The sequence below is a fragment of the Dama dama genome, chromosome 18 (assembly GCF_033118175.1).
Source record: "Dama dama isolate Ldn47 chromosome 18, ASM3311817v1, whole genome shotgun sequence".
In the NCBI taxonomy this organism is placed as follows: Eukaryota; Metazoa; Chordata; class Mammalia; order Artiodactyla; family Cervidae; genus Dama; species Dama dama.
Window position 1 is genome coordinate 31,256,582 of NC_083698.1, and position 27,987 is coordinate 31,284,568.

At 39.1% G+C, this 27,987-nt stretch overlaps 1 protein-coding gene across 1 annotated transcript; it reads left to right on the forward strand.

Annotated features, from left to right (window-relative positions):
* Positions 1-27,833, forward strand: LOC133072162 (phosphatidylcholine translocator ABCB4-like). The gene is made up of 12 exons (XM_061165118.1): positions 1-46; positions 2,995-3,145; positions 8,976-9,033; positions 10,331-10,522; positions 11,763-11,934; positions 14,306-14,430; positions 17,778-17,949; positions 21,601-21,714; positions 23,213-23,323; positions 23,544-23,669; positions 26,643-26,846; positions 27,180-27,833. Exons 2-12 carry the CDS (start codon positions 3,028-3,030, stop codon positions 27,387-27,389), a joined length of 1,602 nt encoding a protein of 533 aa, XP_061021101.1. The 5' UTR covers positions 1-46; positions 2,995-3,027; the 3' UTR covers positions 27,390-27,833.
* The last annotated feature ends 154 nt before the right edge of the window (positions 27,834-27,987 follow it).

Consider the following 27,987-nt stretch of genomic DNA (forward strand, 5'->3'; position numbering starts at 1 on the left):
TAAGGAAAAAACGAAGAAAGTAAATTTGATTGGACCATTAACATTGGTAAGCTGTGAAATATTGTTTGAATCAATTCTGCCTTCATTTAAGTTTGATGTCTTGAATCTGTAGTGAGAAGTACTTTAAGACTGTCTGCAGGCAGCGATAGATGTCCTGGATTGGCACATTGATTTAATGGCCCACATTCTCAAGGTGGATGATAAAACAGGTAGGGATAGGCTGGCTGGGAGAGCAGAGCTAACTGGTGTACAGGGAAACTGAAGTTAGGACTGGTGTTTGAAGCACCATACAAACCAATTAATTTCATAAAAATACATCTCTGCACTTGTTTCACACATACACACACACACACACACACACACACACACACAAATTTACCTGAAAATAAACTTGCATATAAGTAGATTGTTAACTATAGAAAATTGTAAATGTTTAAGAAATCTGTTCACATTGGCCTCCAGGAAAATTGATTAAATATGAAGTTACTATTACAGATTCAGATGTATTTATGACAATTCTCAGTGGTTTTCCACTGGTCCAGGGCAAGCCAACATAGTTTTGGAAGAAGTCAAATCTGTTTTTCATTTGTAATATGTCTTAGAGAGGGGACCCAAGAAAATGTTTACCCACTTTTGGTGAATAAGAGATGTTTCAAACTATGACAGCCTTTATTTGATAGCCAAGAAGCTGGTAAAAAAAAAAAAAAAAAAAAGCATGTCATCTGAAATCTCCAACTTATCAAGTTTCCTTCTCTTCTCCCTTATGCTTGTGACTTTTGTGTTTAAAAATCTCAGTAAGGGTAACATTTTTTCAATTCAGTACTTTAGAGAATAAATTGTTTGTAAAACTAAATCTGGTTTTAATGCAAAGGTTTTAAATCTGCATCTTACAGAAAACAAAATGTCACAAACCTTATTACTGTGAAATCCCTGGAATTTTCACTGAAGCTTGGTGACAATAAAATTTTGTTTCATTAATATGAGAAACTTTTTAATTGAGGAACAGTGAATATATTACATTACATGAGTTTCAAATGTGCTATGAAAAGCCTTTAAAACTTTCCTCAGTTTCATGTGGAGAAGGAAATGGCAACCCACCCCAGTATTCTTGCCTGGAGAATCCCAAGGACAGAGGAGCCTGGTGGTCTGCCGTCTATGGGGTCACACAGAGTCAGACACAACTAAAGCGACTTAGCAGCAGCAGTTTCACATAAATGTTTTGTGAAGACAACATTGCATGTCACCTTGCTCCTATGCTTGAGCTGTGGCCCAGAAACTCAAGTGCTCTATCTCCCTTCCACTCCAGCCACTAAGGTGAACCTTGGGGACACTAGTCCCTTTTGTGGCAATTTTAGGGCCCCCCCCCACACCTGCTCTGGACTTTACTTGCCCACCTTGTTTCATTCCAAGGTCCACCTGGCTTCCCACCCTTTGTCTCTCTCAACACTCTCGCTTGCCCTCTGTGTTTAATGATGGAATTTGGTCTCCCAGACCGAACTTCTGGAAACCCCTGAGAACAGTTGGCACCCCCCCACCCCCCCGCTTTAACCTCAGGGTGCCCCTGCATAGTGACGCCCTCTGACTCAGCCTCCACTCTCAAGGGCCCCACTCTGCCCAGCCTGACTCATCACCCATTCTCTTGATGACTGTTCCTTCTTTGTCCCCCAAAGGGAGTGGGGTGGGGAAATGGGCAGAGATAAGGGTTAAAAAGATGAGAGAGATGTGGGGGACAGAGGGGAAAGTATAGAAATGGAAAACTAAGAGATGGGAGATGTCGTCTGGAGGGCAGAGGACGAGAGAAGAACAAAGAGAGAGGCATAGTTTCAGTCAATCAGAAATGGGGAGAAAAAGTGGGAATTTGGAGAGAACTAAAGAAGGTGGTGAAGGACAAAGGGTTTTGGAGTATTATGACACTGATCGGCTGGTTAGTTCTTGGGTGTTGTGCACTTTACTGGTATAACCGCTTCCCTCTATAAGTGATAAGTGAAAGTTGCTCAGTCATGTCTGACTCTTTGAGACACCATGGACTATTCAGTCCATGGAATTCTCCAGGCCAGAATACTGGAGTGGGTAGTCTTACCCTTCTCCAGGGGATCTTCCCAACCCAGGGATCGAACCGAGGTCTCCCACATTGCAGGCAGATTCTTTACCAGCTGGGCCACCAGGGAAGTCCTCTACAGACGGTGCTAAATCCGAGATAGTTGGTGTGGCCACCAGGCCTCTTAGACCTCTCTCTAATATCGTCCTCCATGGTCTGTACTGTGTGCTTAGAAATTCCACCACATGGGGTTCCCTGAGGACTCGTGTAGTTTCCAGTCACCCTGCTGTTCTAAGCCCCCACTTCCCCCACTTTCTCTGCACTCCCCAGTTCTTCAGCTAATTCCCCCTTGTCCTTCAAGATTCTACAATGAGGATCATCTCCATAAGCAAGACTTCCCTAGAGCACACACCCAGGCACTCCTTAAGTTTCTTGCCCTTCACTATTGATCTGTCTTCCAAAAGCTAACTTAAGCCTGTTAAAGCGGCCTTATCCTCAAAACCCAGAATATCTGTTCCCTCTCTGCCCTTTATAATTCTCCCTCTGAAATATTCTGAATGTCTTTTTAAAGGATGTATTATGTGTGTGTATGTAAATGACATCAAACCCCTAGCTGTTTCTAATTCACCAGCTCAGGAGCTCTGGAAGATCAAACAGTATTTCTTAATGAAACCAAATCTTAGTCCCTTCTGATTATATTGCAATGACTTATCCAAATAAGACACTGATTAAATGAAAGTAGAATGTTTTCCACACAGATACAAAATAAATAGACTCTTGAAATTACTCTGTCAGTGATTTGAATTGAAATTCTCTTTCTTCCCTTATACATTTATTTGGAATGGTTACAAAAGTACTGACCTTAAAGAGGAATCCAAAGAACATACATTGTGAAAAAAGAGAAATTCTGTCATAGAAGCTAAGTATTCCTATCTTTTCTTTCTTTCTTTTTTTAGTTTCGATACTCTGATTGGCAGGATAAATTATTTATGTCTTTTGGCACTATCATGGCCATAACTCATGGATCAGGTCTGCCCCTCATGATGATAGTATTTGGAGAAATGACTGACAGATTTGTTAATACTGGAGGAAATTTCTCCCTTCCAGGTAAGCATTTCTTTAATTAAGATATGTAGATGTATAGATGTATTCATTTATTTAACTGAGTGAAAGATTAGAAATTGACTTTTCTATTCATCATCTACTTGCTTCATCGTTTGGACATTTGGGTAGCTTCAGATATCACAGAAGGAGTTTTAAAATTCTCAGTAAAATTCCTCAAATAATCAGTTAAATTTCAACAAATAAGTGTATGCTATTGGACTTTAAGTATAGAATAAGGAAATTTCCAGAAAGCTTTGTATTTCAATAAAGTAAGGAAGTCAGTCTGCTTGAGGATGGTGGAACCATAGCAGAGCATGTCTACACAGTGTCCATTCAGTTAATGACTATTGATGAGCCTCAAAATGAATCAGTTAGCATGGCAATACTTCTTAGCTGTCCTCAGCTTGCAGGTCTGTTTCTGATTTTTTTTCTTCTTCCCCTCCCCCTCCCCCTCTCTCCCATCCTTCTTTCTAAAATTACACCTACTTTCTGTCTCTAATATTTGGATCAACAAGGTTGACTGTTCCTTAACAGAACACTTTACTAAAGAGTGAATGGGTTCAGTATGAGAATGATGTGCTTTGAAACTCACCCAAAGGACTAAAATTACTGAAGTGTAAAAGGAGTCACATAAGTTAATGCCATCTATACGAGGGGCTATGTCAGCGACATTGGAGTGAGGTTCCAATGGACAAAATTAGTTTCATATTAGACAGAAAGGAAGATATCCATGCTTTCTACCGAGCATGATGGCTCAGTTCCTCCCTAGAGACCTGTGGGCACTGGGTGAAGAACACCGAGGGAAGCTGTCCTGGCACACAGATGCCGGAATATAAAGGAAACAGCTAATAAAGGAGAGGCAGCTTTCATAGTAAAGACACCTGAGAAACAGTAGAATATATTTAGATGACACTCAAAAAGAGTTTTCAGTGTTCACTGTTGAGAACTACATGTTTGGTTAGCATTGTAGGGCTTAGATGTAATTACCTAAGAACATGATGACTTAATTTATACAATAGGATCTCTTTACATAAATATTGGTGAATATTAAAACCTTTTAGATGTCTAGTAGAAGCATCCTTTGAATAGTTAAAGCACACTCCTACAAAAACAGTTTATTGATTCTCTAGTACTACTGTGTCTGAGAAGAACCTCTTTATAACAAAAATAATAGAAATCTTTCATAGTGTGTATCATGTGCTAGGTCTTCTTCTCAGTGACACATGAAGACAACTGAGGCTTGGAGAGAATAAATAACCTCCCAAAATTATACAGTGTTAGGGCAGAATTCAGACTCAGGTCTTTCTACCACCCATACCATGCTCATGACTGTATACATTATACTACCAATGTAAGTAACTGTACATTCTCCTTTAGAAATTGTGTCTGGGAAAGTTTTAACTGGATTACTTGTTTTTGACCAGTGGCCAAAACTTTAACACAAATACTGTAAAGAGTAAGATAGGATAGTTTAAAAAGGTCTTTAAGGAAACTAGGAAGTTTTAATTTATTTTCCTTTTACTTCTTATAAGATTTATAGATGTATAATAAATACACACACACACAGAACAGGAGGAGGCCCATATTAGAATATATCGATCAAAACTGGTTTCAATTTAGGATTTTAAAAAATCAGATGAATGACTGGATAAACAAAAGTTGTCACATACATACAATGGAGTGTTAAAATGCCTTAAAAAGGAAGGAAATTTTGACACCTGCTGCAATGTGGATGAATCTTGAGGACATTATGCTAAGTGAAAGAAGACAAATATTATATTATTCTGCTTATAGGAAGTGTCTAGAGTAGCCAAATTCATAGAAACAGAAAAGAAGATATGGTAGCTGGGGGTGGAGGATAAGGAAATGGGGAGTTGTTTAATGGGCATAGTTTCAGTTGGCGAAGCCGAAAAAGTTCTGGAGATTGATTTGACCATAGTGTAAATATATTTAGCACTACTTAACTATGCACTTAAAATGGTTAAGATGGTAATGTATATTTTATCACAGTTATTTTTTTTTAATTGGATGCAATGTACTTATCCCAGGGAAGCTGACCTTTGGTCCAGTTTTATTAGTCCCGTTTTTGTTTTTGCTAACACCAGAGTAATTCCACAGCTTTCTTATTTGGAGCAGTCTGCTTATTTTTAATGTGTTTCTAATTATGCAACCGAATTGCTTTGAAGCTGGAATGGCAGGCAGGTGCCACGTACTGTGCCCAGGGCCAAATTCAAGGTCCTTCTGGGGAGTGGCATTAGCAAGTCACCTGCAGACCTGTGGCTGTGGAGCGACCCACTCACCAGAGGGCCAGCGCAGTTGCAGTGACCTCCGGATTAAGTGACACTTGGCTCTCCACAGCCACGTTTGTCATCAGGCAGCTTGATTGTCTTGGGGGGCTTGGAATGAGAAGTCCCCCAGATGTTATTAATGCCAGTGTCCACTCTCTAGGTTTGTACAAATAATATTCCCATGGCTCTTTGGAGAAAATGAATTGTTACATTTCATGCTCGCTCTGAATCCAGATATGTTTAGGTTTGTAGAGTTTAGCCAAAGTCATGGGGGTTGAGAGACATAGAGTCCTCAGGTGTCCTTAGCTGAGCTCGCTAGGTCGTCTCACTGAGATGATGTTGGTTTATAGTCTATTCTTTAGAGTTGGATTTTTGGACAGCAAGACTCAATGGGAGCCAAATGAGACGAGAATGTTAGAAGAAAAAAGGAAAAGGTTTAAATTACAAGAGGGTCTGACAATGAGTTATTGTGAACAGAGTCCATCCTTGTCAACAGAGTGAAGTCTCCGTGACAAGGTTGTTCCCTCACAATGACTCAGTTGTGCAGAAACTATGTGTAAAACATTCCACATCCAAACCTTAAGAATGGAGTCACAGGAAACAGGGTTTCTACAGAGTATTAGGAACTTATGCCAAGTCTGTGTGTCTGTAATAATGTAGGAGGTTGTGTGGAGAAATTTATACACCCTGCATGCCTTTGCATTGCCACATAGATGAAAGGAAAAGACATTTTTGAGCCCCCGTTACCTTGATTTATTACCCATACTGCTAAAACTGCCTGGACATCCACCAATTCTGTCTTGTGCTGAGTGTTTCTATGTAATATTAATAAAAGAGGTCCTGGGCTGAATCAAGGGAGGCAGACATTTACTTTGAGACTCAAAGTGACAGTCAGCACTCCTTATTTAATGTCTCTTTGAGTGTTCCTTACGGTATACATTTATTATTTAGGCCTCTACCTGAATTTGGGGCAAATTGCTTAACCTCTGTAATCCCTACTGTTATCAGCTTTGAAAGGTAGGCTTGCTGATAGAATTAAGTGAGATGACTTATGGCAAGTGTCTGGAGCATAAATATTGAGAGGAAACTGGCTGTAAGAACTTGGAAATGCAACAACCACTCTTAGATTCTGTTTCCTCATCTATAAAATGTACGGAGTATATGGGAGCTGTCTAAAATGAAAAGGCAGCTTTAGAATTTCCCATTTCTTTGCTATGGGAGGCATTTAGGCAGAATAGAGAAGGAGTTCTCCATCCTGGTACATTAAAGTCAATTGGAAGAAATTTTTAGATTATGATCTAGACTCCGCTAGAGGTTCTGATTCAGCTGGTCTTGGATGGAGCCTCAGTTCAGTTGCTCAGTCATATCCGACTCTTTGTGACCCCATGAATCGCAGCACACCAGGCTTCCCTGTCCATCACCAACTCCTGGAGTTTACTCAAACTCACGTCCATCAAGTCGGTGATGCCATCCAACCATCTCATCTTCTGTCGTCCCTATTGGACATCTGTATTTTTTTTCCATCCACCCTACTTGATTCTAACAGGCAGACAGTGCTGCAAACCACTCAACCAGATAACTGCTTGAAGATTGTTTATGAAGCCGAAGCCTAATATATAGCATCTGGGAAGACCAGGTAGCAGCCTTCTCCAGATCAAATCCTGTAAGATCTCCAGATGTAGCATTCTAGATTTCATCTCATCACTCTTCAAGGAACACATTCATACACATTTGTAACACCTTGGTCCTTTGGCAGCAGAAACTTGGTTTCCTAGGGTCTTTAGGGCTTCTAGGGTTACTCACCCAGAATTAGATTGCCATTCTTGGCCTGGGGCTCTGAGACAGGAGCAGGTCAAGTTTGTAATGTTTGTAGATTCTTACTTGCAAGGAGGGAAGATCAATTTGAGTTACAATATTGGTATTGGAGGAGAGAAAAAGTCATTTTAAGATTTCACCTGCTTTCTAAGTTCAGGGGGAAAATAGCCCTGAAAATAGTACGCATAATCTGCAGGTTTACTGTGGTTTCAAACAACGATTTCTGCACATACTTCGGCTTTCACATAGCTTGTCTGCCTCTCGTTCCAAACACAGTTCCAACGTAGCTATCGAAGGTGCCAGATTTATGAACTCAGGAGGCAGATGAGCACACAGAACTGAATGGATGAAAACAGAAGTAAAATAGAGTCTGCTTTCTCAAGGACCTAGTAGCTGATAAAGAGCTAGGTTAATAAGCAGAAACACTTTGCTATGAACATCTATAGAAAGAACAATCCTGAGAGAGAAATTATGCCAACATTAGGGCTACAGGCCTGGTAATTGATCCTGATGGTAGGTTAAGTTTAAAATAAATTTCTACCTCATCTCCCTTTGGAAGAAGATAAGAGTGATAATACAGCACCCAGAAAATGTGACCTCAGGGCTATTTACACACGATAAAGGAACAAAGCCTAGTTTCTCCCCTAGCATCATGGTAAGTGTGTTTTCCCAACAATGCTGGGGTAACATTTTATCCTATTACTCTAGGAATGCAGTAGGTATGGGCTGTTTTCCTTTTATTTTTTACTTTGTGTTTGTTAAAGAAGTGAAAATAAGTCATTACCATGTGAATCAATCGGTGTGGTGTAGTGTCCGGTGCTGTGTGATGTAGTGTTAGGACTCTCAGCCTGCTTACTCTAATAACTGAGTGACTTTGGGTAATTTACTTTATATCCCTGTGCATCAGTTTCATCTGTAAAATAGGAATTTATGATAGAACCCTACCTGTGTAGTCCTATCTATAGAATTGTGAAAATTAAACCATGTAATGCATGTATAGTATTCAGAACAGTGCCCAGCATATAATAAATGCTCACTGGATCCTAGCTGTTACTAAAACATGTGAACCAGAAAAGGCATATTGACACTTTTATCAAAATTAGTTCAGAGTAAAAGACCATTTCCTTCCAGTTAATGCTGCTTTAAAAACACCAATTTACAGGACTGCTAACAACCAAGACAAGGAATGCAGGACCCTGACGGATCACCAGGGATCCACTGACTTGTCTTTGAGCAGCTCAGTCATCTTTCTTGTCTTTAATTTTTCTCCCTTTGCCATGAATGTAATTCAGACTTTCCATTATTTATGTTGTGAGGAAGCATGTAAGGGAAACACACACATATAGTAAAGTAGAATCAAAAGAAGCAAGGATCTGTAAAGTGCTTTGCACCACTAAGAAAAAAGTGCCTTTTAAGTCCTGTGTTTCTATGTGGACCATTTCTTTTTTTCTTCCTCTGCCTTCTGTATGCCCTTCATCAGCTCCACTCTGCTGCTCTAGGAAGCTGTGTTGCTAAAGGCCCAAGGCCTCTGGTAGGGGGGCAGTACCTGCTGGGGGGGGGGAGGGGGCTTTACTTCCCCAACTGGACCCCCAGTGCGCCTAAACCTGAGGGCCCTTTACATGGGCCAGATGGTAAGAGTGACTTGAGAGTGACAGGGGAAGAGAAAAAAGATTTTAAAAACCTAGCAGTGCCTTTCAAAAATGTCTTATTTTTATTTTGTTTTTATTTAGTGAATTTTTCACTGGCAATGCTAAATCCAGGCAGAATTCTGGAAGAAGAAATGACTAGGTAATTGGCTAATATGTGTATATATCATATGTACTTCTTTATATTGTACTTTTAAAAAACATTTTATTTGAAAATAATTTCAACCTTATGAAGAGTTATAAGCATGTGCAAGGAATCCCTGTATACTTTTTAGCTTTTGTTAGACTCTTTATCCTATTGTTTCCATTTATACCCCTCCTCTGCCATTTAAAGTAAGTTACACAGGGGACTTCCCTAGTGGTCCAGTGGTTAAGACTCTGTGCTCCCAATGCAGGAGGCCTGGGTTTGACCCCTGGTCAAGGAAATAGATCCCACGTGCTATTACGAAGACCCAGGGCAGCCAAATGAATAAATGTTTTTTTTTAAAAAGTAAGTTGCCCAGAGCATGGTCCTTCACTCATAAATACTTCAGGTTGGTTCCCAGAACAGGGCATTCTCTTCATAACCACAGTACAGCTATCAACCTCAGTACATTTAATATTGATACAATACTTAGACCTGGTCTGCCATCTGAATTCCAGTTTTGTCTGTTGATCTAATAATGTCATTTAGGCATTTTTTCCCCTTTCTTCAGCCTTCTTTTTTTTTTTCTTTTTTCTTTTTTTTCCTTCTTCAGCCTTCTTAATAGAAATCCCCAAAGCCTGTCACATAATGTTTGTATGTTGACTTTTCAATTAATGTTGCTGACTTAAATGAGTACTGTCTGTAACCGTAGTGGCCTGAAAGGAAAATATATTTGAGAGTAATGAAATTGAATTTATTTCTAAAGATACTAACTTCCCTCTAATTTAGTTAAGACTACACTCTGAGTTGATTTGAATTCATAACATTTTAGCATTGGTTTTAAAAAAATCTTTCAACTTCTGCCAATCAGGAAGAGGGTTTTTTGTTCTTTGTGTAAACAATATGGGAAAAGCTTACACTAAGAGCCATTTTGCATGTTCAGCCTATTTATTCCTGTATTTGCAATGTGATGAAGCTTTTCAGAACAGTAAGATATGCAAGTCTAGAATGTGAATTATGGAAGAGTCAAATTGTGTCTACAGATTATCAATATAAGTTTAAAAATGATTCCTGAACACCACTGTATGTTTGCGTTAACCACACAACTTTATTTTACCTTTGGCTAGTAATTCAAGTGGATAGATTGGCCACTGTTCTATTATAATGTAAGATAAGAGAAAAAAAATGTGTATGTGTTATAATGTCCTACATGGTGTTTGAGATCTGTCAGTAAATTTATTAATTTCCAATTCTGAATATTTCTCTCCCAAACATTAAGACTCTATTTAAAAGAAACTTTTGAATTGTTTTCCAGATATGCATATTATTATTCAGGATTAGGTGCTGGAGTTCTTGTTGCTGCCTATGTACAGGTTTCATTTTGGACTTTGGCAGCTGGCCGACAGATTAAGAAAATTAGACAAGAGTTTTTTCATGCTATTCTACGACAGGAAATAGGCTGGTTTGACATCAGTGACATCACTGAACTCAATACACGGTTAACAGAGTAAGTATATTGTTACCTACACATCCGTAAAGAAATTAACTACTAGCTATGTGCAAATTTGTCAAGGGAAGATTTTAAATGAAAAAAAAAGTTTGCTCAATTAAACGTTTGGTGTGTATTGGGAACAGATGAACTGATAGCCATCTCTAGCACTTAGAGCCCATGCCACAGTACGTCTTCCTTACCTGTTAGGTTTGTTTTTTTTGCCTCAGTTATATAAGTAGGTGTATTTGAGGACTGAGCTCACATCCTTTGGGGCTTCCTGGTGGCTCAGACAGTAAAGAATCTGCCTGCAAATGCAGGATACCCGGGTTCAATCCCTGGGTTGGGAAGATCCCCTGGAGAAGGAGATGGCAACCCACTCTAGTATTCTTGCCTGGAGAATTTCATGGACAGAGGAGCCTAGCAGGATACAGCCCATGGGGTCACAAAGAGTCGGATGCGACTAACACACACACTCACATCCTTTACTTATTTCTCTCTCATGGAGCTTATCACAGGCCTGACAGATATTAAGATGGCACTCTGGTAGGATGGATGAATGAGTGAATCAGGGATTGAATGAATTCATAAAGAGACTTCTCTTAGTTCTTGTTGACTCTTCACTTATTCAACAAACAATTGAGGGCTTGTTAAACACTGTTCTAGATGTTTGTGGCTTAACAGTGAATGAGGCAGAAATCTCTAGCCTCTTGTTGCTTATGTTCCAGCAGGGAGTGATAGATGATAAGCGTTTTCTGGCTGGAGATCCTGCCGAGAGGGTAGTGAGCAAATGTCCAGGAGGAAGGAGGATCAGGGCACTTAGGGCCTGGCTGGCCTCCTGGACATTTTTGACCTGGGGAGTAGCATGTTCAGACTTCCATTTCCAAAGGATCACTCTGGCTGCTGTACTGAGAACAGACTGGGTTAACAGAAGCACCCCGGGTAGAAGGAAGGAGCACTTAGTCCTACTTTCAAACAAAACTGAGACGTGTGTTCAAAATGCTAATCCTTCTCTAATAGGATTAACTAACTGAACAGCATCAACTTTTAATGATACTGACTTCCCAGAAGTGTGAACTAATCCTGAATTTCTTCCTTTGTACAGTTTTTAGGTGGGGAAAGTGTCATTCAAGAGGCTAAGACTGTGAGAGGGGCTTGCGGGCATCTGAACAAGCTTTGCCTGTGTCTGTGTTGGTTAGATGTTTGCTTCGCCTTTCTGACTGAAGACCTGTAACCACTTAGGTGTGATCTTTTTTAGTGACATCTCCAAAATCAGTGAAGGAATTGGTGACAAGGTTGGAATGTTCTTTCAAGCAATAGCCACGTTTTTTGCAGGATTCATAGTGGGGTTTATCAGAGGATGGAAGCTCACTCTTGTGATAATGGCCATCAGCCCTATCCTGGGACTCTCTACAGCTGTTTGGGCAAAGGTATGTGAAACACGGGCATGACCATGTGTGGTAACTGACACAGATAGAGTTATCTTCAAGATGCAGGATTCTGGTTATGTGTTGTACAGATCTACGTTAAATGTCACTCAAAATGCATGCAGAAGCATGTTGTTAATATGATGCTCTAATAGGGAAGAGTATTTTTAATGTGATTCAAAATGTCAGATACGGGACTTCCCTAGTGGTCCAGTAGTTGAGACTCTGAGTTTCCAATGCAAGGGATGTGGGTGTGATCCCTGGCCAGGGAACTAAGATCCCACATGCTGCATGGCCAAAAAACCAAAACATCACAGTTATTACCTCAATTACAGTTTTTGCACTCTTATTTTTTTTTTTACTTGTTTTAAAATCAATAAAATATTATTGATTATTTTTATTTTTTATGGTTATTTATTTGGCTGTGTCAGGTCTTAGTTGTGGCACATGGGATTTTTGTTGTGCTGCGTGGGTTTCTCCAGGTGTGGTACACGGACTTTTTATAGTTGTGGAGAGTAGGCTCAGTTGCTCAGTGGTATGTGAGATCTTAGTTCCCTGATGAGGGGTTGAATTCGTGTTCCCTGCATTGGAAGACAGATTCTTAACCTCTGGACCATCAGGGAAGTCCCTGCACTGTTCTTATTACCTTGGGTAAATCTCCTGGCATAGTAATTTAAATCACATAAATCGTTATGTTCCTATTAAAAGAAACATAATTTAAAAGTTACATCTCTCAGTTAGTCACTCAGTCATGTCTGACTCTTTGCGACCCCATGGACTGCAGCCTGCCAGGCTCCTCTGTCCTTGGGATTTTCCAGGCAAGAATACTGGAGTGAGTTGCCATTCCCTTCTCCAGGGGATGTTCCTGATCCAGGGATCGAGCCTGGGTCTCTTGCATTGCAGACAGATTCTTTACCACCTGAGCCACCAGGGAAGCCCAATTTAAAAATATAACATAACTTCAAATTATTGCATGACTATAAAACATTTAACTAAGTTTGGATTTGCCGTTTAATTGTGATGGTTACATGGCACTCTGCCAATTTTGCCTTGCAGCAAAATCCATATAACCTGTTGCATTTCAGCCAACATTCCAGGGTTGAGAAATTTTACTGGCAATTTTTGCTCATTTTGGGGTTGATGATTTACTTAATAGACAACTGGCGTCTCTTGTGTTTCGATTCTTCCTTTAGCTTTCTCCTGCAGCATCTTGTTTAGCCATCTTATAATTCAGTAGACTATCCATGAGTAGGTCTGGAAATGTGGTTTTCAAAGTGATTAAAAATCATTACACAATAACAATAAGGATGATGAATCCTTTCTGAGCAGCAAGATTTTAGTTTAGTTTAGTTTGCAATCAATAGAGAAAAAAACGGTAGTAGATGTGGAACTCAACACTATTACCAAAAACACTATCTAGTGATTTATATGTGCCTTTCCTTTTCCTCACTCTGTTACTGAATCAAGTCCGGCTGCTTGAAAAAAAATCATTACTTGCAAAAGCTGGTAGAAAGGACAGTTGCTTTTAATCAGAATGCCGGTAATCTGGTAGAGATGGTGGACTCAGTGTCCACCAAAAACCATCTCCAAAGATTCTGTTCACTCATGAAATATTTTAAAGGGGCAAAGGAAAGCATCTCAGTTAATCATCGTGACAAGAGGGTCAGAGTTGACAGTACTCCCCATTGTGCAGACCTATGAGCAGGCCTGTCAACTTCTTGTGATTTTTCTTTAAATGCTATCTCTTTACACAGTTTATTCATGAGATTACTGAAGGGGAAGCTAGGGAAGAGACCTGGCCATTTGTTAATGACTTATTCTTTATTTCTACTTCTTTGATCCATGAAAAGAACCAACAAGTTAGGTGAAGTATTGTGTGATCAAAAGATTTGAAAGGGGGACTTTCCCTGGTGGTCCAGTGGCTAAGACTCTGCCTTCCACAGGGGATGTCAGTTCGATCCCTGGTCGGGGAACTAAGGTCCTACATGTGGCCAAAAATTTAAAAAAAAAAAAAAAATTGTGCTAGGGCTGGAGACAAGCAGAACATGGGGCTGCTTGGTTTAAGGTAGGTGGGATGACAGAGGGAGAGAGAGAAATCAATAGAGAGAGAATAGTAGTAGATGTGGAGAGCTTTTTCCTGCCCAGAGCTGCTTACAACTTCCCTGGGGAAGAGGTCCTCAAGGCAGATCACACCTAACCTTTGTAGGGGAATGGAAGAAGCTGTGGGATGTGGTACACTGAGTGATATTTGCTTCACATCTACAGCGTTTGGTAAAGGACAGGGTTTGGGAAGAAAAAGTAAGTTGAAGAGTTGATCAGAGTGTCTTTTAACTTTTTTCCCTATTTGAAAGTCATGTGTTTCTCTTCTTTCCAGATACTCTCAGCATTTAGTGACAAAGAACTGGCTGCATACGCAAAAGCAGGTGCCGTGGCGGAAGAAGCTCTGGGGGCCATCAGGACTGTGATCGCTTTTGGGGGCCAGAAGAGAGAGCTGGAGAGGTCAGGAAGGCCCTTTGTCCACTGACTCAAAGAGCTCGCTTCTATTACATTTTATTACTTATTCTTTTGTGGTATGAGGGCTACAGTCCATATGATCACAAAGAGTCGGACACAACTGAAGACACTTTTAGCACGCAGGCATGCACACGTGTCTACTGCTTTCCTTTGCCTAATATAAACCCCTTACCCACAAAACAGACACCCTTTATTGATGGCTGGAGTTTGTCAGATTTTACAGCAGGGTTCGGACCTTTTTCGGCTACCCCAGTGGCTCAGATGGTAAAGAATCCACCAGCACTGTGGGAGACCTGGGTTTGATCCCTGGGTTGGGAAGATCCCCTGGAGGAGGGCATGGTAACCCACTGCAGTATTCTTGCCTGGAGAATTCCATGGATGGAGGAGCCTGGTGGGCTACAGTGCATGGGATGGCAAAGAGTTGGACATGAGTGAGCGACTAACACTTTGACTTTCTGAACTTTTTATGTTCCATGGACTTCTTTGAAAGTCTGATGAAGCCTATGGACTCCTTCTTAGAATAATGATTTTAAATGCATAAAACAAAATACGTAGGCTTACAGGAAACCAATTATAATGAGGCACAGTCATTAAAACATTCTTCAAATTGTGATACAATAAATCCATGTCTCTATTTTTAACTTATTAAATATCAAGAACTAACTATAGGTCTTTTACCTACTGTAATTCAAAGTAGGTCTGTGGGTAAAATGTATTTCAAGATATCTGTACAAAGTAGAACATGATATGAAAATGATCTGGGGTTTCTATTGGCAACACAGTCACAGTTACTGCTAACACTACAGGGGCTTGTTGCCTGCACTGATAATCGAAGGAAATGCTGAATTTTGGTTAGGGGTTGAAAAATTAGAAGTGTAAAGTTTAAATTCCTTAAGCAGAGATTCCACATCGAGTACCTCTGCTCTAAGGGGAGTTGACGGACAAAAATGTATGGGCCAGAACATACCCCCCTAATAAAGGCTACTCAACTCTCCAACCAGTTTTCTTTAAATAATAACATACCCTAATATAAGAAGTTTGACTCCATGTAAAATATGTTCTTTTGCCATTCCGCGGGACTCCTGATACCCCCGCCTCTATGAAAGAGAAATTCTCTGGAAATTCTCTAGCCTTGAAAGCAAAGGTCCCCACTCCCCTCTTTTTCATTTTCTGTTTTTCTATTCCTTAAGTCCTCTTGACAGCCAACCTGTGCCTGGTTCTCTAACCGCTTCCTTTTTCTCTCACTGCTGTTTCCTGCACACAATAGCCCACACACCTCAGGATGTGAGTGTAATCAGTGCCGCTCCATTAGCTGCAAAAGGCGAGCCATCTAAGCAAAGGTAATTACAGCATGTCCACCAGCGTCCCCAGACCCGGTGTCACTGGGGCTGATGTAAACCTCCTGCCCGCACCTTGCAGCCGGGCCCCCTGGGATTCAGCACAGCCCTGGGCGTGGGGTGCCGGCTGTCCCCCCAGGGACAAAGCTCTGCTGAGTCAGTGCCTCGCCCAGCACTGAGGAAAGAGCACCGGAGGCTCAGGTGCTTTCAGTAATTAAAAGATATAATTTTGGGTGGCAGGATGCATTTTTAAAATGCATCTTATTTGGTTAAACTAAAAAGGATATGATGTTGTTTGTTTTTGTTACAAACATTCTAATGGATGTGATATTTTCCCTAAAGTCTCATTGTACATCCAGTGGGTTTTTTCTTTTCTGACTTTAAGGAGCCAAAATTAAATTTTATATACTCTCTGCATCTATCATGGAATGACAGGCTTAACTGAAATTGATGTAAAAAAAACATTGTTATTTAACAGAACCATTCTAGACATGTGTACCTTCATGTCAAATCCCAGAAGCCAGTAATAATGGATTTTACTTAATATTTAAAATTATGGTAATAATAGAATGAGTGGTATTTAGGAAGAGATTAAATTCTAAAACAATGGCAATAATGATAAGAATAGGATTTATCAGATTGTCCCAACTGTGTGCCAGCACTGTTCTAACAACTTTCTGACATTGTCTGTCCACCTTGCACCATCTGGCAAGGTGGGCATCAGTACCTCCACTTTCTAATGCCATTTGCAGCCATGTGCATGGGCCTAGAGCCTGTCATCCTACGAGAAGTAAGCCAGACAAAGACAGAAATCCTATGACAATATGGAGCCTAAAAAATGATACAAATGAACTTATTTCAAAACAGAAACAGACTCACAGCCATAGAAAACAGACCTATGGTTACCAAAGGGAAAAGGAGGGGAGGGGGAAATTAGGAGTTCAGGATTAACATACACTCACTGCTCTATATAAAATAGGTAAGCAACAAGGACCTACTTACAGCACAGGGAACTATACTCAATATATTGTAATAATCTGTAAGGTAAAAGAATCTGAAAAATGTGTGTGCATGTGTATATAGCTGCATCCCTTTATACATCTGAAACTATCACAATGCTGTAAATCAACTATACTTCAATTTTTAAAAAGCAATTCCATTTTACAAGTGATGAAACGGAAATCTAAAAAAGTTGAGTAAGAAACTATATCCCATAAGTAGTGACCTCTTTGTACCCTGTACCCTGGCTTAATCAAAAACAGAACAAAACGGAAACCAAAGCAAAGCAAAAAAGCAAAGGCTGGAGTGTAAGTATGCAAACAGGTAGAATCCCATCCTTACCCACTGGGGTCAAGCTTCCCTGGTGGCTCAGATGGTAAAGAATCTGCCTGCAATGCAGGAGACCCAGGTTCAACCCTTGGGTCAGGAAGCTCAATGGCAACCCACTCCAGTATTCTTGCCTGGAGAATCCCATGGACAGAGGAGCCTGGTGGGCTGCAGTCCGTGGGATTGCAAAGAGTCAGACACGACTGAGTGACTCACACTTTCCCTTTCACCCAGTGGGACAGCAGAGAAGACAAAGTAGCCTGTCCTGAGAATGTAACTGCTTTAAGTGTCCCAAACAGTGTTTACATTTTGGTGTCACTCCTGGTGGGTGTGGTTTCTCTTCTTCCTCCCTAACCTTGACTTGTGATGCTGGCCATGAAGGTTGATGGTGAGGTTCTCCTAGGGTTGGGCGTTCAGTCCTGGATCAGCTATGGGAACATTGGTGGGACTGGTGGGGACTGAGGGAGGTGTGTCCAGGCCAGGAGAGAAAAGGCTCAGATGGGTTGTGGTCCAGGCTGACCCTGCACTGGTTCAGTTCCCGGGTAGCTGGGTATCTCCACGGGTTTCTTGTTTGATGGTTTTTGTCCCTTAAACCTCTAGCTGTCCAGGAGGGGAATATAGCTAAGATTATGGATTCTTATCATATTTCCCCCCTTCATTTTCGGGTAGGTATCAGAAACATCTAGAAAATGCCAAAAGGATTGGAATTAAAAAAGCTATTTCAGCGAACATTTCTATGGGCACTGCCTTCCTGCTAATATATGCATCGTATGCACTGGCCTTCTGGTATGGATCCACTCTAGTTATAGCCAAAGAATACACTATTGGAAATGCAATTACAGTAAGTCATTTTCCTAATATTTGTGGCAAATCTGAAAATATTGTTTATCTGTCTACCTCTTCTTTCATTTTCCTCCTTTTTGAAGGATGAACCATGGTTCTAACCTTTTTACTTGTGGCAAATCTTCGCTCAGTCCTATGGGCAGAGCTGGCCTTCTAGAATACACAGAGCGTAACATGTGGTTAGGCCAAGTGAGAAACACATGGAGCATATAAAGAAAGATGGAAAGAGTTTATGAGTGAACAAATATCAATTGGCACCATCCTCGTGGTGCCTGTGATTTTCATTATATAAGAAAGTAAACATTATTATACATAGATCATAGTATGAGAAAACGTTAAATTTACATCATATTGGCTATCCAAATACAAGATGAAAAGTGATTTTAGTTTTTTTTCTTCTATAAAATGAAAATAAGTTCATTTTATGATTAGAGAAATTGTACATACTAGTTATACAAACAATTAGAATACTTTTAAAAATGAGAAATTACTTAGAATTACTTATGATCTAAAAATCCATATACACTTAATGATAACTTCTGGTGTGTATCTTCCAGATTATTTTCTGTATATGGGTTTTTTTCTCTCAAAACCTAAATTGTATTATGCATATCTTTTTGTAAATTTTTTTGTAAACTAACAAGATATTGTGACCTTCTTTCCATGTCAGTGATGGTCAGGACAACATGTAACCATTCAACTAGCCATGTTTTAAAACCTGCACTTCCCTGTCTTTCTAAACAGAGGACATGGAACACAGTTTGACCCCTTGATGATGACTTAGGGGTGTTATGAAAATGTATCATTTCAGAATGTTCTCTAGAGTGGTACCTTCAGAGCCCCGTCAAAGTGTTGAGGGCTGTTTGGCTGGATGAGGTTTCATCACTGCCTAGTCTGTTTTTTCTCCTGTTGGTTGGTCCCCTCTCCTTGTCAGCTTGGAAGCACTCCACCTCTCTTTACTTCCTCACTTGCTAAATTTTACAAAGCAGGGAGGTTGAGCCCTGACTCTGGCATTCATCCTCTCTGGCCTGGTCTCCCCATTTGTTGGGTGTAGACAGTGACTTCTCCCAAATAGGAGGGCAGAGTGATCCCATGATGCAGGGAGCCCAGTGATGACGTCTTCATAAAGACCAAGGACTCGAGTGTGTTAACTTTATGGCATTGCTTCTGGTAGGGACATTGTTTTGCTCTCTTGCTGGTCTTTCTCTGTATTGCAGATAGTAGATAGATATTTGAATTCTGGTATGTTAAGTGTTTTTGTTTTTTGTCATCTTCTGAGAAAAGCCGAACTAAAAGTAGATGTTTCACCATGCCCAGAGAGAAAGGAGTCATTTCTCTTCATTTATGTTTTTCTCAGTTAATGTATGCTAATAACCTGGATTTCTGAAACTACAGTCTTAACTTTTCTGTATCAATTTGTTTTCCTAGTGGAAAAAAAATATGAAGGGAAATGTGTTAAGTTTGTGTGCTATAGTACAGACTAATTGTGTAAAGGAATTATTTTTTTTTTCCATTTATTTTTATTAGTTGGAGGCTAATTACTTTACAATATTGTAGTGGTTTTTGTCATACATTGACATGAATCAGCCATGGAGTTACATGTATTACCCATCCGGATCCCCCCTCCCACCTCCCTCTCCATCCCACCCCTCTGGGTCTTCCCAGTGCACCAGGCCTGAGCACTTGTCTCATGCATCCCACCTGGGCTGGTGATCTGTTTCACCATAGATAATATACATGTTTCAATGCTGTTCTCTCGAAACATCGCACCCTCGCCTTCTCCCACAGAGTCCAAAATTCTGTTCTGTACATCTGTGTCTCTTTTTCTGTTTTGCATATAGGGTTATCATTACCATCTTTTTAAAATTCCATATATATGCGTTAGTATACTGTATTGGTCTTTATCTTTCTGGTTTACTTCACTCTGTATGATGGGCTCCAGTTTTATCCATCTCATTAGAACTGATTCAAATGAATTCTTTTTAACGGCTGAGTAATATTCCATGGTGTATATGTACCACAGCTTTCTTATCCATTCATCTGCTGATGGGCATCTAGGTTGCTTCCATGTCCTGGCTATTATAAACAGTGCTGCGATGAACATTGGGGTGCACGTGTCTCTTTCAGCTCTGGTTTCCTCAGTGTGTATGCCTAGAAGTGGGATTGCTGGGTCATATGGCAGTTCTATTTCCAGTTTTTTAAGAAATCTCCACACTGTTCTCCCTAGCGGCTATACTAGTTTGCATTCCCACCAACAGTGTAAGAGGGTTCCCTTTTCTCCACACCCTCTCCAGCATTTATTGCTTGTAGACTTTTGGATAGCAGCCATCCTGACTGGCGTGTAATGGTACCTCATTGTGGTTTTGATTTGCATTTCTTTGATAATGAGTGATGTTGAGCATCTTCTCATGTGTTTGTTAGCCATCTGTATGTCTTCTTTGGAGAAATGTCTGTTTAGTTCTTTGACCCATTTTTTGATTGGGTCATTTATTTTTCTGGAATTGAGCTGCAGGAGTTTCTTGTATATTTTTGAGATTAATCCTTTGTCTGTTGCTTCATTTGCTATTATTTTCTCCCTATCTGAGGGCTGTCTTTTCACCTTGCTTATAGTTTCCTTTGTTGTGCAAAAGCTTTTAAGTTTCATTAGGTCCCATTTGTTTATTTTTGCTTTTATTTCCAATATTCTGGGAGGTGGGTCATAGAGGATCCTGCTGTGATTTATGTCGGAGAGTGTTTTGCCTATGTTCTCCTCTAGGAGTTTTATAGTCTCTGGTCTTACATTTAGATCTTTAATCCATTTTGAGTTTATTTTTGTGTATGGTGTTAGAAAGTGTTCTAGTTTCATTCTTTTACAAGTGGTTGACCAGTTTTCCCAGCACCATTTGTTAAAGAGGTTGTCTTTTTTCCATCGTATATTCTTGCCTCCTTTGTCAAAGATAAGGTGTGCATAAGGTATGTGGATTTATCTCTGGGCTTTCTATTCTGTTCCATTGATCTATATTTCTGTCTTTGTGCCAGTACCATACTGTCTTGATGACTGTGGCTTTGTAGTAGAGTCTGAAGTCAGGCAGGTTGATTCCTCCAGTTCAGGAATTATTAACTAATGCACACAGATGTGATTTATAATGTGTGAACTATTACTTTTTAATGTTAAAAATCTTATTAAAATGTATATATATGTGTGTGTATACATACATACATATATATAACATGGCACTTTTTAAGGAAAGTTATATGGGGCCAAAATCTACCTTGTTTCATCTTGAAAATTCTGTGTAATTCCATGCATAGTTAGAGAAAATAATTTAGTAATGAATAATACTGATGGAAAATGTTTTCCTCTGGTGGCAATGGCTTCAGAATCAAGGCAACAGGTTTGAAAAATCCTTCTGATTTTGTCTAAGCCCAGGAGAAGAACAACCAATAGTTTGACAAGATAGATGAAAAAATATTTTTGAGGTTGAAGAAACCCATTTGTGCAACAAAATTCTATAGTGACCTTGTAAATTTTGCTCTTGTGCTGAAAAAAATTTTCAAGGGACAGACCTAATCTTGACCCTTCGGGCAGCCTGTGTCCGAACATGATGTCTGAGGTGACAGTGGACGCTGGGATGGGACAGGTAACTTTTCCTTGTGCTCTTTTGCTCAGGTCTTTTTCTCAATCCTGATCGGTGCCTTCAGCATTGGACAGGCGGCTCCCTGTATTGATGCTTTTGCCAATGCAAGAGGAGCAGCATATGCGATCTTTGCTATTATTGATAATGTGAGTCATTTATTATTTTTAATGCTGAAAATGTGTTTGAGGCCTGGATAATTAAATCTGGCTTTATGTTAAATGTCCTGTAAAAATTAAGTGACATGAAAAACCTCTGCTTCTTAATGAATAAAACCAAATGCCTCTTTTGAATATTTGTGAAAGTTTGAAAAAATACCTCTTTTTTAAGGTTAAATATTTGCATTATATTCTAAGTCTGAGAACTCACAGGATCCCAAGATCAGTAATCAAAACCAGCTCTAAATGATGAGGAAACTTTTTCTGGTTAAGCCTAGACTTGACTATTTGTAACATTCACACTGGTTCCAAATTAAAGAATCAATACAAAATAATAATAAATAATAGAAATGGGATTTCAAGTAAGGAATAAATGAGGTTAGGAGTGCTTATTACCATCCCTGCCTCAAGTTAGGGTTTAATAAATTTAAGTTTTGAGTTAGCCAATTGGGGAATAAAAGGCAGAATGTGCTAAGAACTTTTATAAAGGAGAACAGATTTTTTTTTAAAGAATTCTCTCTCCAATAAACTTTATTTTAAAGAAAAAATATTTCTGAATACTTATCTTTAATCAAATAGCACTGATCTCATTTGGGAAAGTGCATCTGAACTAATGTGTCATTGTTAGAGTTCAAAGCAAAGATGTTTGTCTTCCTAGTTTTTCTCCTTTGCTCTTTCATTTTGTAGCCAGACTGAGAATATTATGCTTTGTAGACAGGATGAGTGGATGGAAAAATGATTGGTCAGACCAAAATTGATAGTATGTTTTGCTGTGGGTTGCCCTCTCTCTCAAAAAAAAAAAAAAATGATCACTGTATATATGATATAATTTTGAATCAGTTGTATTGCATAAGTTATCCTGACTGAAGTGAAATAAAGAAAATCATTTTGGCACATTAAAAGTGGTCTCTGCATTTACACAGAGAAAATGCTAGCTAGCTAACTGAAATGTAATTGTCTAGTCCCAGCAATTCCTGTTTCATCAGTCTAAGTCATGAGAAAATTGTTCAGCTTCTGCATATATTGAAAATTTACATCATTCCAAACTAACTTGTCCCTAACCAATTGTTCAGTCTTCTCAGTCCAGTCCATCACACTTATTGTTTAGGAGTAAGCTAATTTTCACTAAATGCTGAAATACCTGGATACATCAATTATAGTATATTTTATAATTGCAGTCATAGGAATGTACATTTAGAAAATTTATGAGGATATGCCAGACACTTAAAGTGAAATATCATATGAAATGAAAAGAATATATCCCTTATGTGCTTTTTAAGAAAAACCTATTTTCGGAGAAGGAATACTTCCTTAAACACATAAACACAAACATACATACACACACACACACACACATATACAGTCTTCAACTTGGGTTCTGACTCACGTGAAGGGAATTATGCTTTTTGGGGTCCTGTTTTTGGAATTGCTGAAGCATATTCCTTAAAAATGCTATGATGGAATAGCCATTGAATTTTGTTTTGTTTAGGACCCTAAAATTGACAGTTTTTCAGAGAGAGGACACAAACCAGACAACATCAAAGGGAATTTGGAGTTCGAAGATGTTCATTTCTCTTATCCTGCTCGGCCGGATGTCAAGGTATTATAAGTTATATTTATAGGGATTCCTAATTTAGATTGATTGTTTAATCATCTTCAGGAATCCACAGTCTCTGTTATTTTGATATGTATGTGCCTTTTCCTTTGGGGGTTATATTCCCTTATTTAGTACTATGTTTCCAAATGTAAAATTGAGTCAGATTACTTCTCCTTCAGGCTTTTGATGTGAAGTGTGCTCTTTTTCTCTCTTTCCCTTAAAGATCTTGAAGGGCCTCAACCTGAGGGTCGAGAGCGGGCAGACGGCGGCCCTGGTTGGGAACAGCGGCTGCGGGAAGAGCACGGCAGTGCAGCTGGTGCAGAGGCTGTACGACCCTGACGTGGGGAGGGTGAGTGGGAAGAGCCCCGCTCGTCCAGACGGGAAGCTGGGTGTCAAACAGCCCTTAGAAAATTTTTGGGTAACATATTTGCATGTGAATCCAATTTTGGTTAAAAAAAAAAAAAAAGGCTATGGAATTGCAATGCATCTGGATAAGACCTTCAGACCCTTGGGCTATTTTGAAAAACGTAGTCAAGATGATAAAACTCAAAGAAGCGAGACAATGCTCTTCTCTGTTCCAACTAAGCTTTTCATAATCCACTGTGTCACTGGAAAATAGTCATCCAAACCACTGAGAGGATTATTTTCAATGACTTACTGAGTTTGGTTTAAAATGTTCCACATTAGTAATTGTCAATAAGCTTGTGTTCAGGGTCACAAGGAATCTTAGGACAGTAATTAAATTCATCAAAGACAGTTGAGTTTTCTTCAGTGTTGGAATATCTGAAAAAGAAAGTGGAACAGTCTCCAAGAAACTGGGGACATGAGAAATAGTAATGGCCTATGGTATAGTTTTTTGATCTTTTAAAATTTTTATTATAAATTCCAACTTACAGAAAAGTTGCAAGTAAGGAACTCACATATACTCTTCACCCAGATTTATTGTTTTTATTTTGACCTACTTGCATTATTATCATCTCTTTCTTACTACATGTTTATGTGTATGTATAAAACACAACACAAACATACATGCCGTTTTTTTTTCTGAACCTTTGAGAGTAAGTTAAAGATATTATGCCTCTTGACCCTTACATACATTAGAGTATAATTTCTTTTTTTTTTAATGTTATTGGATTATAGGTTGTTTTACAATATTGTGTTCGTTTCAGGCGTATAGGAAAGCAGAATGTATTTTCTGAGAGGACAACATTCTCTTATTTAATCACAAAACAATCATCAAAATCAGTAAATTTAACAGCAATATAGGGGCCCACAGCAAATATTCAAATTTCCTCAGTTGTACTGACTTGCGAACATTGAGTTTACCTGACATTGAAATGTGTTATAATTATGAAAGCAGAAGTTTACAAGTTACACAGAAAAACAAAAAAAACACACAAAAAGGCATTAATATAGGACAGAGATTCTAGGATACATGAATCATTTACTTTCTTTAATAAAATTAACAAAATTTCTTTGAAAAATCTGATACACCAAGTAGGAACATGGGCCCATTCTCATTTCCTAAAGCAAACTCTAGGTTGGTTTAAGTATAAACAGTTTTCTTCATTTTTAAAAAAGAACCTAGTAAGTACTTACATTGAGATAAGCATTTGAAAACATCTTATTTTAAAAATTACTATTGGAGTAATACATTTTTAAAAGAAAATACATGTCAGCAGGAAAAAAAAGTCTTCAGAAATTCTATAACTCAGAGATATTCACTGTTCAAATTGTGATTTAAGTTTTCTTACTGCTGAAATAATGGAAAAAATGCCCAGTGGTACAGTTGATTGATTCAATTTTCCCTTAAACCCTCTCTCCAATAAAAACCAGTAAAGCTATAGTTTAAGAAAGAAAGAAATTGGAATGAAAAATTTATGATATATGGTAAAACTATTATATTACTATTTTATAAATTAATATGAATCTATCAGAGGCTATGAACATGCATATCTTTTGAGAATAAATGTAGATTTGTAAAAAAGTTTGAAGAAATGCTCAATTTCACTTATAAAAGAATTAAATATAACTTATACCATACACTTATTAATTAGAAAAGACAGATTAATATGATAAAAGCTAGTAAATTACAGTGAAGCAAATATATATATTCCTGCTGACACTGTAAATTATTAAAAATCTTTTTAGAGAGTTTGTTCAACCTTTATTCAGCAAATAATAAATACCCAACATGTGACAGTCATTGTATGAGTTAAGCAATTATTATTGGAGAAGAAAAAATGAAACACACTCTTCAGTCTGGTCATTCTGTCCTTTTACTATGATTGTCCTTCAGTGTTCTTTGCACGAAGCCAAATACTCAGCAGGTGGGAAGTGCAGAAGTACATTGTGGTATTGACACATTATGTAGAGTAAAACATCATAAGGCCATCAAAGTGATATGTAGACTAGGCAGGTAAATGGCCATTTTAATTCAGATTTAATAATGGTAAGCAAAAATCGTAGTTATGCCAAAATACATAACTCAATACATAATCATTTATGGAGAATATTCCATCCATGATAAAATCAAAAGAGAAAATAGACTTTATTTTTAGCCTTGCCCATTGCTCTTTATTTCCAATTCCCATTTCTAACCACGGAAATAAGTTAAATATTAGCTAAGGTTTTTTTTTTCTTTTTGTCTTGTCAGCAAACAGATTTTATTGAGCTATATTCTAAAAATAATATGTAAAGTTCTGATAAAGGTTATTTAAAAGATGGTTTCATCAATGTTGAAAACACCCCAATTAAAATAATAGATTCCAATGTATAAATTGAATGGTAATAATTTAAATAAAAGATTAAAGCATTCAAAATATAGCATCTTTGTAAACACACAAGCAGAAATAGCTGATAATCCCATTAAAGTGTCTCTTAAAAGAATAAAGATATAAATTACTGGTGCTGACTTTAATATTATGTGAGTGCTAGTGAAGAAACTTTATTAGCAGGAGTTCCCTGGCGCTCTAAGTGGTTAGGACTCAGCACTTTGACTGCAGTGGCCTGGATCTGATTCCCTGCTTGAGAACCAGGATCCCGCAAGCCAAGAGGCATGGCCAGAAAAAGGAAAAGAAAAAATTTTATTAGCACCATTTTATTTACATGTCATGTGGTAAAATCATAAATAGCTCATCAGTTTGTATGGATCCAGTGGATTTATTGTTATTTTTTTTAATTGGCGGATAATTCCTTTACAGTGTTGTCTTGGTCTCTGCTTTAGAACGTGAATCACACATTAGCTAAGGCTTTTTTGGTGACAAATGCTTTCAACGTCAGATGGTTTAAAAGATTTAATGGAAGTGTCTTGTTTCTTCAGATTATCATCGATGGGCAGGATATTAGGACATTTAATGTAAAGTATCTGAGGGAAATAATTGGAGTGGTGAGTCAGGAGCCAGTGCTCTTTGCCACCACCATTGCTGAAAATATCCGTTACGGCCGTGGAAATGTCACCATGGATGAAATAAAGCAAGCTGTGAAGGAAGCCAACGCCTATGAGTTTATCATGAGATTACCACAGGTAAAGCCTCTGTTCATTTAAGTGCCCTCGGACTTCACTCATGCCACCGAGTTCTTTCTTCAAACTTAAGCTAATAATGTTTGAGGTTCCAGGTTGTCCAACTTTGCTAGGTAAGACCTTGAATTATCCATTTGGAGCGTTAAGGAGTGTAGCTTGGTACAGTGACTCACAGGAAATTTTATACAGAGTTTGTGTTAGTGGTTTTTTAGAATGTGACATGATTTATTGTGATTTGTGACTCATAAACGCCCTGTTGTCTTCCATGAATCCCTAGACTCCATAGCTGCTTCTATTTGAAATATTTCAAGAGCTCTACCACGCTTTCTGTTGTAGAAATTTGACACCCTGGTTGGAGAGAGAGGGGTCCAGCTGAGCGGTGGACAGAAGCAGAGAATCGCCATCGCCCGGGCGCTGGTTCGCAACCCCAGGATTCTGCTGCTGGATGAGGCCACCTCAGCACTGGACACGGAGAGTGAAGCCGAGGTTCAGGCGGCCCTGGATAAGGTGGGTGGATCCTCCACCCCTGAAGGACCAGCCCACTGAAACTTTACTGAAATTCTCACCTATGCTTTGCGAGCCTAGGCTGAAAAAGGTGAACACGAGAGCAGATAAAGCTCGCCCGTGGGGCTTTTGTTTTTAGCGTTTTATTTCATATTGGAGTGCAGCTGATTAGCAGTGTTGTGATAGTTTCAGGTGCAGAGCAGAGCGACTCCGCATTTCCAATCCATGAATCCACTCTCCCCCAAACTCCCTCCCACCCAGGCTGCCACATGACATTGAGCAGAGGTCCCTGTGCTATTCAGTAGGTCGGTTATCCATTTTAGATACAGCAGTGTATACATATCAATGCCATGGGACTTTCTTGATTTCTCCTTTCTGTCAGGGCACATTGCAGAGAGAGGCGGGCAGCCCATTTCCTGGCTTGCTTTGTTGGACCAAGGTGCCGTTATCCCCCAGTCCAGGCCTGTGCAGTGAGCTGCTTAGCTTTGGGGGTTTTGTTTGGTTTTTTACACATAGGTTAGGACTTTAATCAAAAGTTCTTGCAGTAAAATGTACAAAGAAAATTCTGATTACTTACCCAGTGGTCCATCTGAAAAGCAGTTCAAAATACTTGCCTTATTTTGTAGCAGTACATCATCTT

Bases quoted from the DNA above. Each gene is read 5' to 3' on its own strand.
- LOC133072162 (XM_061165118.1), top strand. From the start codon at position 3,028: ATGTCTTTTGGCACTATCATGGCCATAACTCATGGATCAGGTCTGCCC. The intron at 21,715-23,212 runs GTGAGTCATTTA...TGTTTTGTTTAG, and splicing joins TCTTTGCTATTATTGATAAT to GACCCTAAAATTGACAGTTT. The intron at 23,670-26,642 runs GTGAGTGGGAAG...TTGTTTCTTCAG, and splicing joins ACGACCCTGACGTGGGGAGG to ATTATCATCGATGGGCAGGA.